Source organism: Zalophus californianus, chromosome 3 (genome assembly GCF_009762305.2).
Source record: "Zalophus californianus isolate mZalCal1 chromosome 3, mZalCal1.pri.v2, whole genome shotgun sequence".
Classification (NCBI taxonomy): Eukaryota; Metazoa; Chordata; class Mammalia; order Carnivora; family Otariidae; genus Zalophus; species Zalophus californianus.
In genome coordinates this window covers 188,524,336-188,540,321 of record NC_045597.1, presented here as the reverse complement: position 1 = coordinate 188,540,321, position 15,986 = coordinate 188,524,336, and the positions used below count along the sequence as shown (strand labels likewise).

Sequence of the window (15,986 nt, the reverse complement as noted above, 5' to 3'; positions counted from 1 at the left end):
GGGGGCGGGTCACAACCCATGCTTCTCACTGAAGGACGAGGAAGAGGGTCTGCTGGGAGGGGTCTGGGGTGGGTGGCAGCGGGGTGAAACGGTTTCTGAGGGTAATGAGAGAGCACACAGATCAAGGACAACACAGCTCGAGGGAGGCTGGACGCAAGGAGTCCACAGGCCACCGTGCATTTGCAGCGTTCCCTTCAAAGCTTAGAAACCAAGTCTAGAAAAAGGGAGCGACCAGCCGGCAAGTCTTTAATCCAACACAGTCCACCTACCCACCACCCCCAGGCTCATCATGGAGAGTCGGCAGCCTGGCCACCAGGCCCCGAGCATCCTCTGCATCGCAGCTGGCCCCGCCTGGGACCCCGCAGTGTGCCCCACTGCTCTGACCATCTCCAGCTCACCTGGCCTCCCGCCCCTCAATGCAGCGGTGCCCCGTGCGAGCCTCTCTTTTCAGCCCTCCGCTGACAGCCTCACCCACCACCCCAGGCCAGGCCCACCTCTCACAGGGCCCCCGTCTCAGGACGTCCTCAGAGCTCCTCGGTTCCAACCAAGTGTGAGCCTCTTCTCAGAACGCCCCCCACCCCAGGAACAAGCCCCCCCTCCTCAGAGAGGCTCACTCCACATCCACCGCTACCGCCTGTTTGTGCCAAGCTGCACCCGAGGTCTGGCAGTTAGCGCAGGCCAGGCCCCTTCCAGGGAGAGGCCCCCCACCCAAGGACCCGTTTACATCTTCCCCTGCTGGGGGCCCTGTCCTGCTCTGCCCTCCGGGCCTTCCATCAGACACAAGTGTAGTGAGGAGGGAGCGTGTGCCCCAGGGCGCTCGGATAGGAGGCGCCGCCACCACACAGGCTGCAAGTGACCTTGGGGTGTCTGGCCATGGCCCACACGGTGGATTCCTGTTTGTCACCATATTTGGGGGAAAATGGAGAGCCCAGTGCTTGCTGAAGAGAGCTACTTCACCATGAAGAGACCCACTACCTTTCTCTGTGTGTTCTATAATCTGACGGATGGCTTTCTTCAGGCTGTTGGCTCTGAGCATGAGTTGCTCCCGTGGACGGAATACCTGCGGCCGGCCGGGGCACGCCGACCCCAGCGAGCGCTCCCCCGTGGGGCCGCAGCCGCTGCCCGCCCCGTCTCCATCTTCCGCCTCCTCCGCGATGGTGGGGGGCGGGGTGGGCAGGGAGGACGAAGCCTGGGACTCATCATCCAGGGTCTTGAGGAGAGAGTCCAGCTTCTCTTTCAGGACAGAGCACTGGCAGAAAACAGACAGGATGGGGCAGAGTGCTTCTCCCTCCTACACCCTCCCGCCCAGGGGCCCAGGGACGGACCTTCTTGGCCATGACCTCTGACTCCTCCGAGCTCTCGGTGGTCTTCTCATAGGCCTTCCCCACCCGAGCCACGAAGTCCTTCACCGTCTCGCAGAGCACTCTGTGGGAGGAAACGTGGAAAGACACTTCCAGAGAAAGTTCTGCCTGGGAACCGGGCACCCTGCAAGGTTGACCCCTGGCTCCCCCGAAGCCGCCAGGCACTCACTTGGCTGATGAGATCACCACCGAGTGCTGGTCGGAGGTCAGGATTTTAGAAAGATGGGCCGCGACTGAATCTTCATAGAAGAGAATTTGTTGCACCTACGGTTATCCCAAAACAGGGTGGGGTGACTGGAAGCTCCCAGTGAACTCCTCACCCACTTCCCCTGCTAGCTTGGGACCTCCGCTCACTTCACACACCAATCTGAGATTTGCCAGTGCCGGCGGAAAGATTTCAAAAGCTTCATCAAGCTGTGGACAGACGGATTGTAACAAAAAAGACCACGTGGACCCAATCTTGCAGACAGCTCGCACTACTTTAGTCTGAATGCATACCCCACACTGTGCTAGGAAGTGCAGTCTTTAATCCCGGCACCTTATGGCAGCAAGGCCAATAGGCAGGCCTCCTCAACTGAGGCTCCATTCACAGCAGACAACGCATTTCTCTTTCTGGTTGGGACTTGGCCCTGGCCCCTCTCCTCAAGGTGTAAATGACCCCCTCACCATTCACCTCCACCTGCTGATACAGGATTACCATGTGACAATCCCTCTAGGCCCAAGCCCAGGGCCAGCCAGATTGTAAATATTTCAGGCTTTACACTCTGTATTCTTCCTCTCTCAAAACGTACAAACCATTCTTTGCTCATAGGCCAGGTCAGAGCAGGCCCGGGCAGATTGGAGCTGGGGGGGTCATTGTTTGCTGACCACTGCCCTAGCCCGTTGTCCTTGACCCTCCTGGTGGAGAGACAGCCCTTGGCAGAGCATCCTCTCTGCTCAGCCAGCAGCCAGCTTGCCCAGTAGGGATGAGCATGGCTATGTGCCTGACGCTGCACTAGTCTGGGCAAAGTCTAGGCCCTGAGGGAACAATTAAATCACAGAAGCAACCATAAAATGAAGAGAAGAGCTGAACACTGAACTAGCATAGGCTAACCACAAGGGCGGCAGGATGGAGGGGGTTCTAGAAGGGGTGGGATCAGAGAGGGAGCCCAGGGCCCAGAGGGGACAATGGCAGCAGGGGCACAGCCTCAGGAGTATATGCTGTGAGAGCAGGAAGTCCTGGGAGACTGTCATCACAAGGGACCCCCAATCCTGGGGTAACCCCGGGAAGCCCCCAGATGACCCCAAAGCCCACAAGGTAGTCAGAATTTGCTCAGCTCCAGCACGACCCCAGGGCTGAGCGTGCACCTCTGCTGGGCCGACCTCGGGCAGGACATTTAAGGAGTGGCTCACGGCTCATCACTGGAGGGCGGGGGACGCAGCCTGAACTGGTGAGTGGGCCGGTGAGATGGTGCAAATACCTCAGAGCCCTCACTGAAGTCCTCAGTGCCCGTGGAAGAGGAGGCCTGCCGAGGGAGTTTGGTCTCGTAAGCCATGACGCTCCACCTGCGCACACAAAGGCAGCTCTCAGCAGGTCGGTCCAGCCCCCCCACCCCCACCCCCCGGCGAGGCTGACAACCTGACTTCATCTGTAGGCCCTTTATCTCTACTGTGCAGCCCATAACTTGGCTCCTCACTGAGCTGAGAACAAACGTCACAACCAGGAAGGCATGCAACCCCCCCCGAAGGAGGGGAAAGGGATCCCACGAAGGAACATCTGCTTCTGCAAGATGGGTTCCCCCTCTGCAGAGCGTCAGCACCCCCAGCCAGCAGCCAGCTCCCCGGGCGTGAGCACTTCACGGGCACCAAGGCGTGTACACCTCCCTTAAAGAGAGAAGACATGGCAGGGGCGGCCAGAGTGTGCTCAAAATCACACTGCCAATCACAACTGTGGGACCCTTCCCAAGACCATGAAGCATTTGCAATGAAACCAATTTACCACAGGCATGTGGTTAGTGGGATTTCCTACATCCAGCTCAGAACTAAAAGTAGCTCACTCAAAAAGGATGCCAAAGTATTTTTAAACCTACCCAGGACAATTACCCAGAACTTAGATTCTTCTGGGAACAGAATGTGGAGAAATGGGATCACTCAGCCTTATGGTGAGGATGACTCTGCTGATAGGTGTCCGCAGGGGGTAGAGCCGCCCTCTCCAACACCCCCAAGGCCTCACCACACCCCGACCACTCAAGGGCACGGTTCCTCACCTGTTCTGGTTGTTTTTACCTTCTGCATAATCTGATGAAAAGTTAGAAACTACCAGAAAAAAAGAATTCCTGCTCAGGTCTAATTTTTTTTTTCCAACAAACTCTAGTTGAATTGACCAAATGAATTAATTCATCTCTCAACACCCCCACAAGGCAGCTGGGATTACTTTTCTTTTCCTGACAAGGAATCTAAGACACAGTGAGACTGAGTAAAATGCTCAAGTTCATGCAACTCTCAGTGACAGGGCAGGGATTTATATCCCAGGTTGGTCTGACTCTTTTATGTTTCTTATCAAAGTGTAATTCACATCCAGTGTTTATGTTAGTTTCAGGCGTACAACACACTGATTCAATAATTCTCATTCAGGTCCAATTTCTACAAACAGTTGCACAGGACCTGTGTTCTCCGGGGAGTCCAGGCTGAGAACACCTGGTCAAGGTGACCTGCCTTGTGTGGCACGAGAACGCCCTCCACTCACCGGTCGAGCATCTTGGTGCTGGCTCGTTCCAGCTTTTCCAAGATCTGCGGGAGCTGGGTGTCATCGTCACAGGCTGAGCCCCAGCCTAACACTCGAGCCAGGTCGTTCCCTGTGCCGAGGGGCAGAACTCCCAGCTGACACTGGCAGGACACAGAGGGGAAGACACAGCATTAAACACCCTCCTTGTTACCTACAACAGTGGCTAAGTTCAGCGAGAGGTCTCCTCTAAGATGGGTTGGCTCTCATAGTCTAGGCAGAGCCCACTAGACAAGACAGAGGGTCTTCTAATCCAAGAGAAGATTACAGAACCATCTGACCCACCCTCTCCCATGCCCATTTCTCATCTTGACACTTAATCCTCTACATCCTCTCTGATGTAGATTTTCAAAATCCCCTTCCTTCCCATTTTCACTGCTATGGCCACAATCCTGTCCCTTCCTGTGAAGTATCTGTGAACCTCTATCGAGAATTATTCTGAGCCCCCCCCCACCCCCCCGCCAATCTCTCCATCCACTATGTCTTAGTCACTAATGCCAGGACCATCTTCCAAAAACATTACTAGTGTCGTTTCACTCCTGGCTTTTAAGTCCTACCAAAAACAGGAGCCAGGACATCCACAGTCTGGTGACCAAACCTGAGCATGCCCCCGCGCTCAGCCTACAACCTTCCACCTGACCCTCCCCAGAGTGATGGTGTGCGCTGCTCAGGCCCGGCCCTCCAGCTGGAACTATCATCGGGCCAGTTCGGCCTCAGGGAGCTCCCTAGACACTGAATGCCCAAGAACTCGGCCTTCAGCTCCGCATGCAGTGTGTGGAAGCAGTCAGTCCTTCACAAGGACTAGGAAGCCCAGCACACCACACAGAGAGGAATGGGTGCTGGAGCCTTAAAGAAAAGGAGCAGGCAGTGCACTGAAGACACAGTGGTGTTCCAGGTGGAGAGGTGAACCACCTGCCAAGTCAGGAGAGAGGAAGTCAAAGAAGCAGAGATGAAGAAGGAGCCACATCGGGGGCTCCAGTAAACTATGTTAGAGTTTGGACTTTATCCTAAAAGCCAAAGAGCCACCAAAGAACACTCAGCAGAGCGGGTGAGTGAGCAAAACTGTCCGTGGGGAAGACCCCCCGGTGAGAAGCGGACGGACAGAGGCCTGGACGGACAGAGGCCCAGGGTCAGCTGAGGTGTACTCAGCAGCACATAGGAGGTGGCCTCGACTCTATGGGGTGACAGTTAACTCCAGTTATTAACTAGAAATGAGGGAGGGTGAGGGAAGAATCCAGAACGACTGAGATTTCTGGCTTGGATGTCTGGTGAGCGATATTTTCAGACTCCAAGGAAAGAAATGCAGGGTGAGTGGGGCTGAGCGGTGGGCTCCGTGCTGAAAACGCCAGGCTTGAGGCACTATGAGGCAGGTAGGCAGGCTGGAGGGCAGCCAGGAAAAAGAGAAACAAGAGAGGATGAGGGTGGGGTCTCAGGGAAGCCAGGCAAGTGAGGGAGTGACCAGGACCAAGTGCCACAGAGAAGCCAAAGGAGATGGATGCTCACTGAACTCAGCTGAATGGATGTAAATAAATGATGGGCCTCCCTGGCTTCCGGACTAGTGATAATCCTGGAGCCAAGTGTACTAGTCCACCTTCACCACTAGGGGGCAGTATGTGCCTGAGCTGAGCAGTACACCTGCATAGGCCGGGTTCAGTTGGGCCGCCTCTCAACATTATCCCCGAGTCCAGGGCTAACCAGACAACAAAAGTCCACCCACCTAGTAAAACCACTAACACTAAGAGTCGGGAGAGAAGGCTAAGTCTCTGAAAAATATGCTCAAGTCAGGTTGAAGATTTGAAAAACGTATGTTGAAAGCAAATGACAAACTAGGAAAAATATGACCAACAAGGAATTTATATCCCTAATCTAACAATAATCCTTAGAAATCAAATATTTTAAAAAGGTAAATACCCTAACAGAAAACTAGGCAAAAAACATGAACATCTGATTCATCTAAAAATTCATAGTTAACTGAGATGTTTGACTTCATCAGTATTGAAGAAATAAAAATCAAGCATACCTTTTTTGTCTACTTAGTTGGGCAAAACTAAGAAGATGAGCAACAGAGAGTGAAGGGGAAGGGGCAGCTTTTGCAGCATCAGGAAGGTAAGCTGGCACAGCCCCTACCGAGAGCAACCTAAACCCCCACGGAGCAGGGAGGCAAGCCAACCTTGGCCGCACGGCTCCGCCGACAGAAAACCATCACAAGGCTCTCTATTTACTGATGAGCATCACAACGCAAAATGCAGTAACAGGACAGCATGGGTAATGTGGGTCTGTTTAAATTAAGACCACAACATATCTTATACGATATATATATAATATATGTCAACAGGAGGTCTGAAAGACAGTCACCAAAATGTTAGCGGCAGTGGTTAACACTGGGGGGTGAGGAAGGAAGACGATAGAGCAGAGTGGAAAAATCAATGAACACTTTTTTGTTTTCCAATCAGGAAAATCTATTTTTAATAGCAAAAAAAAAAAGAAAAAGAAAAAAACGCGAGAGAGGTTAAGTCCAATGAACCCTAACTGTGACCTGACATTCAAGTCTACTTCTGCCCCCTCCCCACAAGCAGGAGGCCCCCCAGGCAGCAGATTCTATCACTACCAAATAAAAGCTGGTGGGGTGCCATGGGATGGCAGTCCCAGCCAACTTGCTCCTGCCTGGGACCTCCAGGGACTAGAATGTTCTTTCGTAGCTCCTTTCACTTCTACCTGTGAAGTTCCCATTCCTACAATACAGCTCCTGAGCCCCGTGGCGCCATTAGGCTGCCTGCTCTTCCCTCCGAGCCCTTCGCCGCACCCTGCCGAGGGGACAAGGAGCATCACGGAACCACAGCATCGCTCTCCCCTGGCTGGGCCCCTCCACATCCACGTACCTGTTTATGAAGATTGAGGCTGTCGATTTCAGAGAGAACCCAGCCAACACTGCCATCCCCACCACAAACCAGAATCCGGAATGTATCAAACTTCTGGAATAAGCGTAAGCTGCAGAGAAAAGAGAATGTCAAAGAAATGAGGTTCATTCTAAAATACAAATGATGGCTAATGAGTCCTGAGCCGAAAGGCCCCATCTGCACTCCTCTCGACTGACCTGTGCCCCCGCTGTGAATAGGGCTCTGGCAGCCAGAGCCCAGGTGTGCTCAGGCTCAGCCCACTGAGCCACCCACCCACGCCTCTGCGCCCACTGCCCCTCACTCACACAGCTCAGGAGCCCTAGGCTGCAGGAGTCTGTCCACACCCCTCCATCCCAAGTGTGAGACCCATCAAGCTCCCCTCGAATCCATCTCCGTCTCCCTCCTCGTGCTCCCCCTCTTGCTCATCTTGCTACAACAATGTCCCTTCAGAACACCCACAGCCTTCTGCTCATTCCTTACCCTCCTTATCCAGGTTTGTGGCTTCAGGGACCACATAGACACCAATGACCTTGCATGATGACCTCTAGATCTTCCTGAAGGGCAACACTTCACCCTCTACCAGAACGCACCACTCCATATCCCACGGGCACCTCCTCATCCTAAGCTTCCTTACTTGGAGAAGGGCATCACCATGAACCCAGTTACAGGGCCAGACCTCGTCATCCCCACCATAGCTTCTCTCGTAATCCCTACAAGAGCCTCCTACCTACCTCATGTCTCCTTCGGGATACCTCCAATTCATGCCACCGGCAGGACCTTCCCAAGTCTCATTGAGTGTCTAGCTTTATTCTTTTAAGTAGGCTTCATACCCAGCGTGGAGCCCAACATGGAGCTTGAACTCACAACCCTGAGATCAAGACCTGTCTGAAATCAAGAGTTTGATGCCTAACTGACTGAGCCACCCAGGCGCCCTGAGTGTCTAGCTTTAGAAACTGCCACTTGTTTCCAGGAAAGGTTCAAAACTCTCGGCCAGGAGCTGCCTGCCACCTGCCTCAGCTCCATGGCTCGCCCAGCCACGCCACCGTGTCCTCACCTCCCTGCACACACAGCACCTCTGCCTAGCAGGCTGCCCGCCTCCTCTCTGCCACTCTTCTCCAACACCAGCTCAGCAGAGAAACTGAGAGACTTTCCAGTCTCATTTGTATGCTCCTTCCCTGGGTTCCTAAAGAATCTGTACATCGCCCTGTCTTGTGACCTTGACTACCCGTTTGCGTGCTGCGCACCCTGAACACAAGGACCCCACCTTACTTGGCCTTGCATCTGGCAGAGTCCCAGCCAGAGGAAGTCCTCAGAAAACAAACAGGGATGAGTGACACAGCACGAAACTCAGGCTACCAACAGGGCTGAGGGCCTAAAGCAGCAAGGCTGCACCTCAGGTTGTGAGAAAAATGGCCACGTGTGTTCCCTTGCAAACAATGGCCTCTCTCAGGCCTTCCTTCTCTGAAGGAGGTGTGACACATCCAGGCTGGGAATCGGGAAAATGAAGCAGTATCTCCAGTTTTGAGGTGAACTGCAGGAGGTCAAGGCTGATTCCCAGAAACGGGAACTTACCAAACCAGCACCCACAGCAGCTCTGTGTGGGGCTTCCGAAGCCAGCTGGTCCCCCGCGACTTTACGGCCGACTGCGGGGTTTTGCGCGCACACCAAGATGTGCACTCGGCTGTTCTCAGGTCGTGCTGTGTGGTCAGCCTGCCCCACCCATTCCTCAGCCCTCACCCAACGACCCCAGTGCCCTGCTGGGTAAAAGCCCAGACTTGTTAGCGATACGAGGGCTTTGGATGATCCCCCGCCACTGGTCCCATTTTTTAACTAAAATGACTTTTTTTTTTTTTTAAAGATCATTTATCAAGCCAATAGTGAATGTGCTCCCACACACAGACCAACAGTTCATCAGTCCACCTGCAGAAATGCGTGGAGCGCGGCCTCGGAGGACCAGGCCAGCAAGCTGCCACCCGTGATGCTCCCCAACAGTGCCTTGCTGCCTGTGGGGACAAGCAACATGCCAGACCCCTAAGGCACCGGTGGGCATGCTCCTCTCCCCTGCCAGGTGCCCAGGCTCCTGTTCCAGCAACACCTGGCTCCAAAACAACACACTTCTAGGAGCCTCCAAGGCAAATACACACCAGAGAACACGTTCTGCAAGCTCTTTCCACAACAAATATCCTGGACAATCTCCCTTCCAGGCAAGGCGGCCTCTTAAGAGTTCCTACCTTGAACTGGTGCTGCCTTGAAGCAAGGAAGCTGAGTTCATTCAAATGACACAACTTACAGCAGCAAATGTTCTCCACAAACTACACAATGTACAAAAGTAGAAAGAACACACCTCAGATCTCCAGCTAACAAATAAAAGGCATAATTCCTTTGCCCCATACACTGGGCTTCACATGTCTGCACGTGTCACGGGACCTGAAAGTACAGTGTACCTGTGAGGTAAGAGACCTCCTGTGCCCTCCCAAAATGAAGACTCTCCCTGGTGGCCTCGCTGGAGAAAAACGTCCTCCTTAGTACCAGGCACCACTAAAAAGAATGAGGCGGACCTGTAATCACTGACATAAGAATACCCCCATGCTGACAGATGTGAAGAGCAGGTAGTACAACAGGAGGTAACGGCAGGGAACCCAATTTAGAAGTGTGTCTGCACAACTGAACTACACACATGAAAGCGAGAAAAACATGCAGCTCTATTCGCTGTTCAACAAAGACTATGTTTATTTCCTATTTAAATTTGTCTGTATTTTTGAATCATTTTGTTCATGAGCAATGCATTATCTTCAAACATTTTTAAAACTCCAAGAAAGATCTATTTTATAACCTTCCTACCCAAGGTGTGGTCCTCCGTTCATGAGGTCAAAGACTTGGGCGGGGTTCAGCAGCTGTTTGAATCTTCTGAGGAACTTCACACCCTGGTTGTCCCCACTCTTGGAATTGACAAAGACCAACAATGGGCTTGTGCAGGATGGAGGGCACGTGGCCTTCCAGAAGCCTGGATGTGAGGACGGAAAGGGAGAGGAGAAAATGAGAAAGCTATCCAAGATCCCAGTGGGGGCTCCATCATATAAAAAGCAGCCGACACCTGCAAGAGACCTATAAATTCCACGTGCACACTCAGTCACCAGCCAGAGATCAATAAACATTCTTCCCCCCCATCCCCATTCCCCACGGAGAAGGATGGCGGTCCCATGCAGTTTGACCTAGTGCTTTACATGACTCAGTTTCAGAAAGACCATTCACTTCACTGCTGTCCTTCCTTCCCTCTTGCTCTCAATCTGGAGGAGCTAGTTCCTAAGATCCGTACCCCAGTTTCCTACCTTCTACCAAGGCCTGTTAACACACATCGCCATCTACCATCTGGACAGGTGAGCAGGTGCGGGTGAACACTGATCCACATCTGCGGCCAGACGGAAGCCAGCAGACGGAGAGCACAGCGCACGGCTCCCGTCCAAGTGTGCCCAATGGCCACCAGACTCCGTTTACCACCTCTATGCACGTCTTCTCTCCCCAGCTGCCTGGCCTGACCACTTCCTGACCACATCCCCAAATCACCAGGGTCACTCATTCCGGCATGGGGGAGGGGAAAATGTGGGTGAGCCAGGAGAGCGTGAGGCACCCACCGTCAGAATCAATGCTGTTGAGCGCAGTGGGCGGGATGACCGACACCTTGCACAGGCCCAGCGGGCACTTGGTCTGTAAGGACTCTTTACATGACGTGTGCACCTGAAACACATCACAAGGGGTCACCGGCATGCCCCAGAACTCTCCCTGCCACTGCGGCAGTGGACACTTGGGGGCCAACTGAGAACGTACAGGGAGCGGGTACCAGGCCTGTGTAGCCACGCCCACTCACCATGGCCTTGCACCAGAGGCAGCGCCAGTCCTGCAGGCGCAGCACGCTGCCACACGTCTTGTCGCACACCGTGCACTTGGCACTCACGGGCAGGTTTCCTTCCAGCCACTGGTGCGGCATGGCGATCTGCAAACCACAGAGACGTGTGCACCAGGGACGTCCCCAGAGCCCCACACACAGGCGAGGAAGCCCTCACACAAAAATGCTCTGAAATAAACTCAACCAAGACCTGCTCCTCGACATAAGCAGGGGAAAGGCAGGGTCTGCAGCGAGCTGCCCCACTCCTGCTGCCAGTGGGCACAGCACGACTCACAAGGCTGGCCAGGCTGAGAGGCACAGCAGACCGTGCAGAGCCCCTCACACCCAGTGCGAGCAAGAGAAGTGAGCACAGGTCAGTGGGGGGGGGGGGGGGGGGCTTGCCCCAATGTCAGCATGAGGTGGAGAGGGTTGATGCAGGGTTGGCGGCCCCGGCGCAGGGCCCCGTGGGCAGGCTCCCCCCAGGCATACCCCATCCTCATCTTCAATGATGTCCTTCCCAATGGAGGCCAGTGTGGTCCACTTGCAGTTGTTGGTTGCACGCACAGCACACCGTTTGTGGGCCTTAAATTTGCACACTGCGAGAGAACAGACACGGAACCCTCAAGCCTCAACTTTTTCAAGCCTTGTCCAGCACGGTGCTTCCCATGCTTGAGGAGGTGGTCCAGCAGGACCTGCCCTGCTCCTCTAGGATGGCTGGGTACGAACACGGAGCACTCCCCATGTTGTAAACTACACGGCAGGGGTATGCGCAGAGTTTGAGCAGTGAGACCAGCATCCTGGACAGCGGGAGTCCATTTCGGGGGGCCGCACACAGGTTCTGACCCAACTCCTCAGCCCTGCCCAGCAACACAAGCACCCCTGAGAACTATGCTGCATGTACGGTCACCAAAATTTAGAAATCACAGGATTTCTATGTCACAAAATTGTGTCCCCCCCCTTTTTTTTAAGATTTCATTTATTTTGGGGCCCTTGAGTGGCTGAGTTGGTTATGCATCCAACTCTTGATTTCAGCTCCGGTCATGATCTCAGGGTCCTGAGATCAAGCCCTGTGTTGGGCTCCACACTCAGTGGGGAGTCTGCTTCTTCCTCTCCCTCTGCCCCACCCCCTGCTTACACTCTCTAATAAATAAATCTTAAAAAAAAAAATTTTTTTTATTCGAGAGAGTGTGAGTGCTTGGGGGTGGGGGGTGGGGGGGTGGCATGGACAGAGGGGCAGGGAGAGGGACAAGCAGACTCTGCGCTGAGCACGGAGCCCAACATAACGACTCGATCTCACAAGCCTGAGATCATAACCTGAGCCAAAATCAAGAGTTGGATGCTTAACCAACTGAGCCACCCAGGCACCCCGCAACCATTTAAAATGTACAAACCGTTAGTCTTAACCTCACGGGTTGTACAAACACAGGTAGCAGGTGGGAACTGGCCCAAGGTCCAGAGCTTGTCAGCTTCTGCTCCTGACCTCTGCTCCTGTGCAACCACTACAACCCACCCTCCAGATCTGGAAGACCACGTTTAATCTGTTTATCCACAGCTCAGTTTACCGAGGGGGTCTAACTACCTCGGGGAGGACAGATTTTCAACCTCTTTTCCCCTGTGTCTTTCATGTTTCCTCTTCAAGCCTCCTTATCACCACCACTTCCCTTTTTACTTTGTTCTGTTACTATACAAAATAATTTATCAGACTCCTTAGTAGGTAAAATAAACAAGCACATAGACCCAGAAATTACTTTACACTGACGGATTTGTGGGGACCATTCAAGGGTTTCTAAGGCTTTGTCAAGTCAAACCTCAGGCCACATTTCCCAGCAGACTAACACGCCACTCGTACCTTCACAGGACAGCCCGTGTGACGTGACCCCTGACAGAGCCTCCCGGCACACATTGCAGTAGGTCGGCCTCGCGTGGGAGCAGGCGTACCAGTTGTGCATCCCTGAGAAATGGTCCATGCTGTACTGGGTAGGCTGGAAGAAGAAAAGAGGGATGGCAAAGATAAGGTGTCCCTTTGACATCCTTGAATGTGGTAACTTGAACGGGATTCAGTAAAGCTTCCGAGAGAGGAGAGGAGAACAGAGTCAGCCAAAAGGACGAGCAATGAGCCTTAATTTTACAAGGAACATGCTGAGAAAGTGAGTGCCAGACTGCTCAGTCCACACATGGTTGATGCTCGATGGCAGAATATTAATGGGCGGGTAACAAGAAGGGATGTTTCTCTTTCCAAACCTCAAAGTGCTCCCTGTTCTGGACGGTCTTCAGCGCTGCGATCCACTCTTCCATTTCTTTCCTGTTATCGGCACACAAGATGAGCTTCCTACATGGAGTGATGACCTAGAAAGAAACAAGAAATACAGGCGATAGAGCAATGAACAAAGGACAAATGCAACAACTATACAAACTTTTTTCAAAATCTACTTTCACCATATATATTTTTTTAATCAAAAATGACAGACTCGTTCAGATTCTCAACTGAACAGAACATAAAAATGACCATCATGGGTCATTAAAAATCAAAAGTTTCAAACCCAAGAAACAATCAAATTTAGTTTATACATGCACTAAAAATCAACTCAAGTGGACATTCACCGACCACCTACCACTCAGACAAGGTAGTAAGCCACAGGAACATTTTAAAAAGGAAAGAAAACACAGTTGCTATCACTCCAAAGAGCTCACAAATTGACGTCCAGCACCTAAACAGTTTAGGGAAAGTTGGTCCAAGTTACTTGAAATATGATATAAGCATTTCAAATATATCATACATAATGTCCTTGTATAAAACCTGTACTATGTGACAAGAGAAAAACAACCAGCTACTACACTCAAGGGCCTGAACAACTTAACTGGAAATGAGGTCAGGAACCTGGTAATAATCAACAAATGAAAACTGTATCCACAACATATAAAGAGTTTTTACACATCAACAGAAAAATCTTTCTTACCAAAAAGCTATGAACTTGCATTTGAGAAGAAATACAAAGGGCTAATAAATGAATAAAAAGATGCTTAACTGCTCTAGTCATTGGGGAACACAGATGAAAATAGCCAGCTATTTTTCACCTATCAGACTGGCAAAGTTTTGAAAGATGGTAATCCAGTGTTGGCAGAAGTATGGGAGAAAAGAGTTCTCCTCAAGCACCGATAGGAGCTAAATAGGGTATAAACGTTTTAGGGAAAAATTTGACAATGTCTACCAAAATTTTAAAAAGTCGTAACATTTTACATATTTTGTTTTGTAACAATGTACAATATCTACATGGTTCCAAAGTCAAATCTACAAAATAGGTACAGTCAGAAGTCCAGCTTCAACTTGTGTCCCACCCCCAGCCTGGTTCCCTCCTTTCCCCACAGGCAGCTTTAAAAAAATAAGTACGAGGGGCGCTTGGGTGGCTCAGTCGTTAAGCGACTGCCTTTGGCTCAGGTCATGATCCCAGGGTCCTGAGATCGAGCCCCGCATCGGGCTCTGTGCTCTGCGGGAAGCCTGCTTCTCCCTCTCCCACTCCCCCTGCTTGTGTTCCCTCTCTCGCTGTGTCTCTGTCAAATAAATAAATAAAATCTTTAAAAATTAAAAAAAAAAAATCTTAAAAAAAATTAAGTACAAGTATGGTTTATCCCTCCTTTTTAAGACAGATGCAAACACATATATCTATTCGAATTCTTTTTAAAACAGTAGTATATCACACATACTTTTCTCCACCTTTGCTTTTTCACTTCATATCTATCCTGCCTACCTCTCCTTAGCAACATGGAGTGTTTCCTTACTCTCTTACAGCTGCACAGAGCTCCACTGGACAGAAGCACCGGAGTCTATTCAACCAGCTCCCTATTAACAGAAATCTTCCATTGTTGAAAACCCTTTCCTATCTCAAATAGTACTGCAATGAACAGCTTTTTCACTGACCTCATATGTGTCCCAGTGTATTTGAGGAGAAGTTCCTAGAAGCAGAACTGCCCTGACAAAGAGTAAGCGCATATGTAATTTTGCTGCCAAATTCCCTCCCCAGGGCTGGTGCCATCTGCATTCCCACCAGCAGTGTTAGGAAAATGCCTGCTTCCCCAAGGATTCACCCATAAATCATGCTACTTAACTTTTGGATTTTGGCCCATCTTTTAGCTTTAACTTATATTAGCAACACTCAAATTTTTAGATGATCATGTTTTTGGTTCAGAAAATTTAAAAATAGGTATTTTATAAGTTATCTCTTTGGTGATTTCTACAACCACCTACAAAGCTTAATCACAGAGGGGGGTAATTAGAACTGGATCACAAACGCATGGTTCATTCTCCCGTGTCAGCAGGGTAGCCACACAGAGGCCAGACGAGCGAAGCTGGGGCTGCACTGGAGGACAGAGAAAACGGAGAACTGGAGAAGCTGGGGGCCCCTCCTGAGGGTGGGGGTGCGGGGTGGCAGCCGCTGTCCTCTACACATGGAGAGCACCGTGACTAAGCCGGCCCATATGCCAGGATCTGCCCAGCAAGCATATCCCGAGTGTCTGCTTTAGACCTGAGATTCCAAGACTATGACAGGCCAGGTTCCCGCTCACAGAGAACTGACCCTGCAGAGAGACAGAAAAGCAAGGAAACAATTTCAGACACTGACACAGGCCCTGAAGACAACGTGGTCGTGGGAATGGGGCTGGTGGGTGCTTTGTACGGACAGGGTGGTCAGGGAAGGCCATGGGTGAGCTGGCAACTGCCAATGGCCTGGGTTTGCTGCTTTAAGGAATTTTCATTGTCTATAAATCTCAGCAAACATTTCTTTGTTATTCATTCTGGGGTGAGTCCTAATACTTAAAAATTTTTATCAGTGTAATAAACATAGTTAGAGAAAGAGAATATACTTTATTTTCCATAAGTCAGGGATTATATTAAGAGTTATACAATATGACAGAAGAGTTACAGAAGAGAACAATGACATTTTTTATGTCCATTCTATTTTAGGTCTTGTTTCTGCTACTCCTGTGACAACCTTTACATACAACCTTTTTTTTTTCCCATTTAAAAACTATTTTTAATTAAATTCTAATATTTTGTTTTAAAAAATGAAAAATCCAGGACACATGCTAAA

At 51.1% G+C, this 15,986-nt stretch overlaps 1 protein-coding gene across 11 annotated transcripts in view; it reads right to left on the bottom strand.

Annotated features, from left to right (window-relative positions):
* Positions 1-15,986, bottom strand: part of DGKD (diacylglycerol kinase delta) — a 119,209-nt gene that overhangs the window by 30,227 nt on the left and 72,996 nt on the right. For 10 of the 11 annotated variants that reach the window (XM_035726677.1, XM_035726676.1, XM_035726675.1 and 7 more), the window contains 12 exons: positions 13,144-13,248; positions 12,752-12,884; positions 11,392-11,498; positions 10,885-11,010; positions 10,652-10,754; positions 9,861-10,023; positions 7,002-7,110; positions 4,087-4,226; positions 2,822-2,906; positions 1,531-1,625; positions 1,326-1,425; positions 976-1,249 (listed from right to left, as the gene is read on the bottom strand). In XM_035726677.1, the coding sequence (XP_035582570.1) occupies positions 976-1,249; positions 1,326-1,425; positions 1,531-1,625; positions 2,822-2,906; positions 4,087-4,226; positions 7,002-7,110; positions 9,861-10,023; positions 10,652-10,754; positions 10,885-11,010; positions 11,392-11,498; positions 12,752-12,884; positions 13,144-13,248 (1,540 nt within the window). Of the gene's footprint in view, positions 1-975; positions 1,250-1,325; positions 1,426-1,530; positions 1,626-2,821; positions 2,907-4,086; positions 4,227-7,001; positions 7,111-9,860; positions 10,024-10,651; positions 10,755-10,884; positions 11,011-11,391; positions 11,499-12,751; positions 12,885-13,143; positions 13,249-13,514; positions 13,537-15,986 lie in introns of those variants that run through there. The other variant, XM_035726685.1, reaches the window with a different exon arrangement.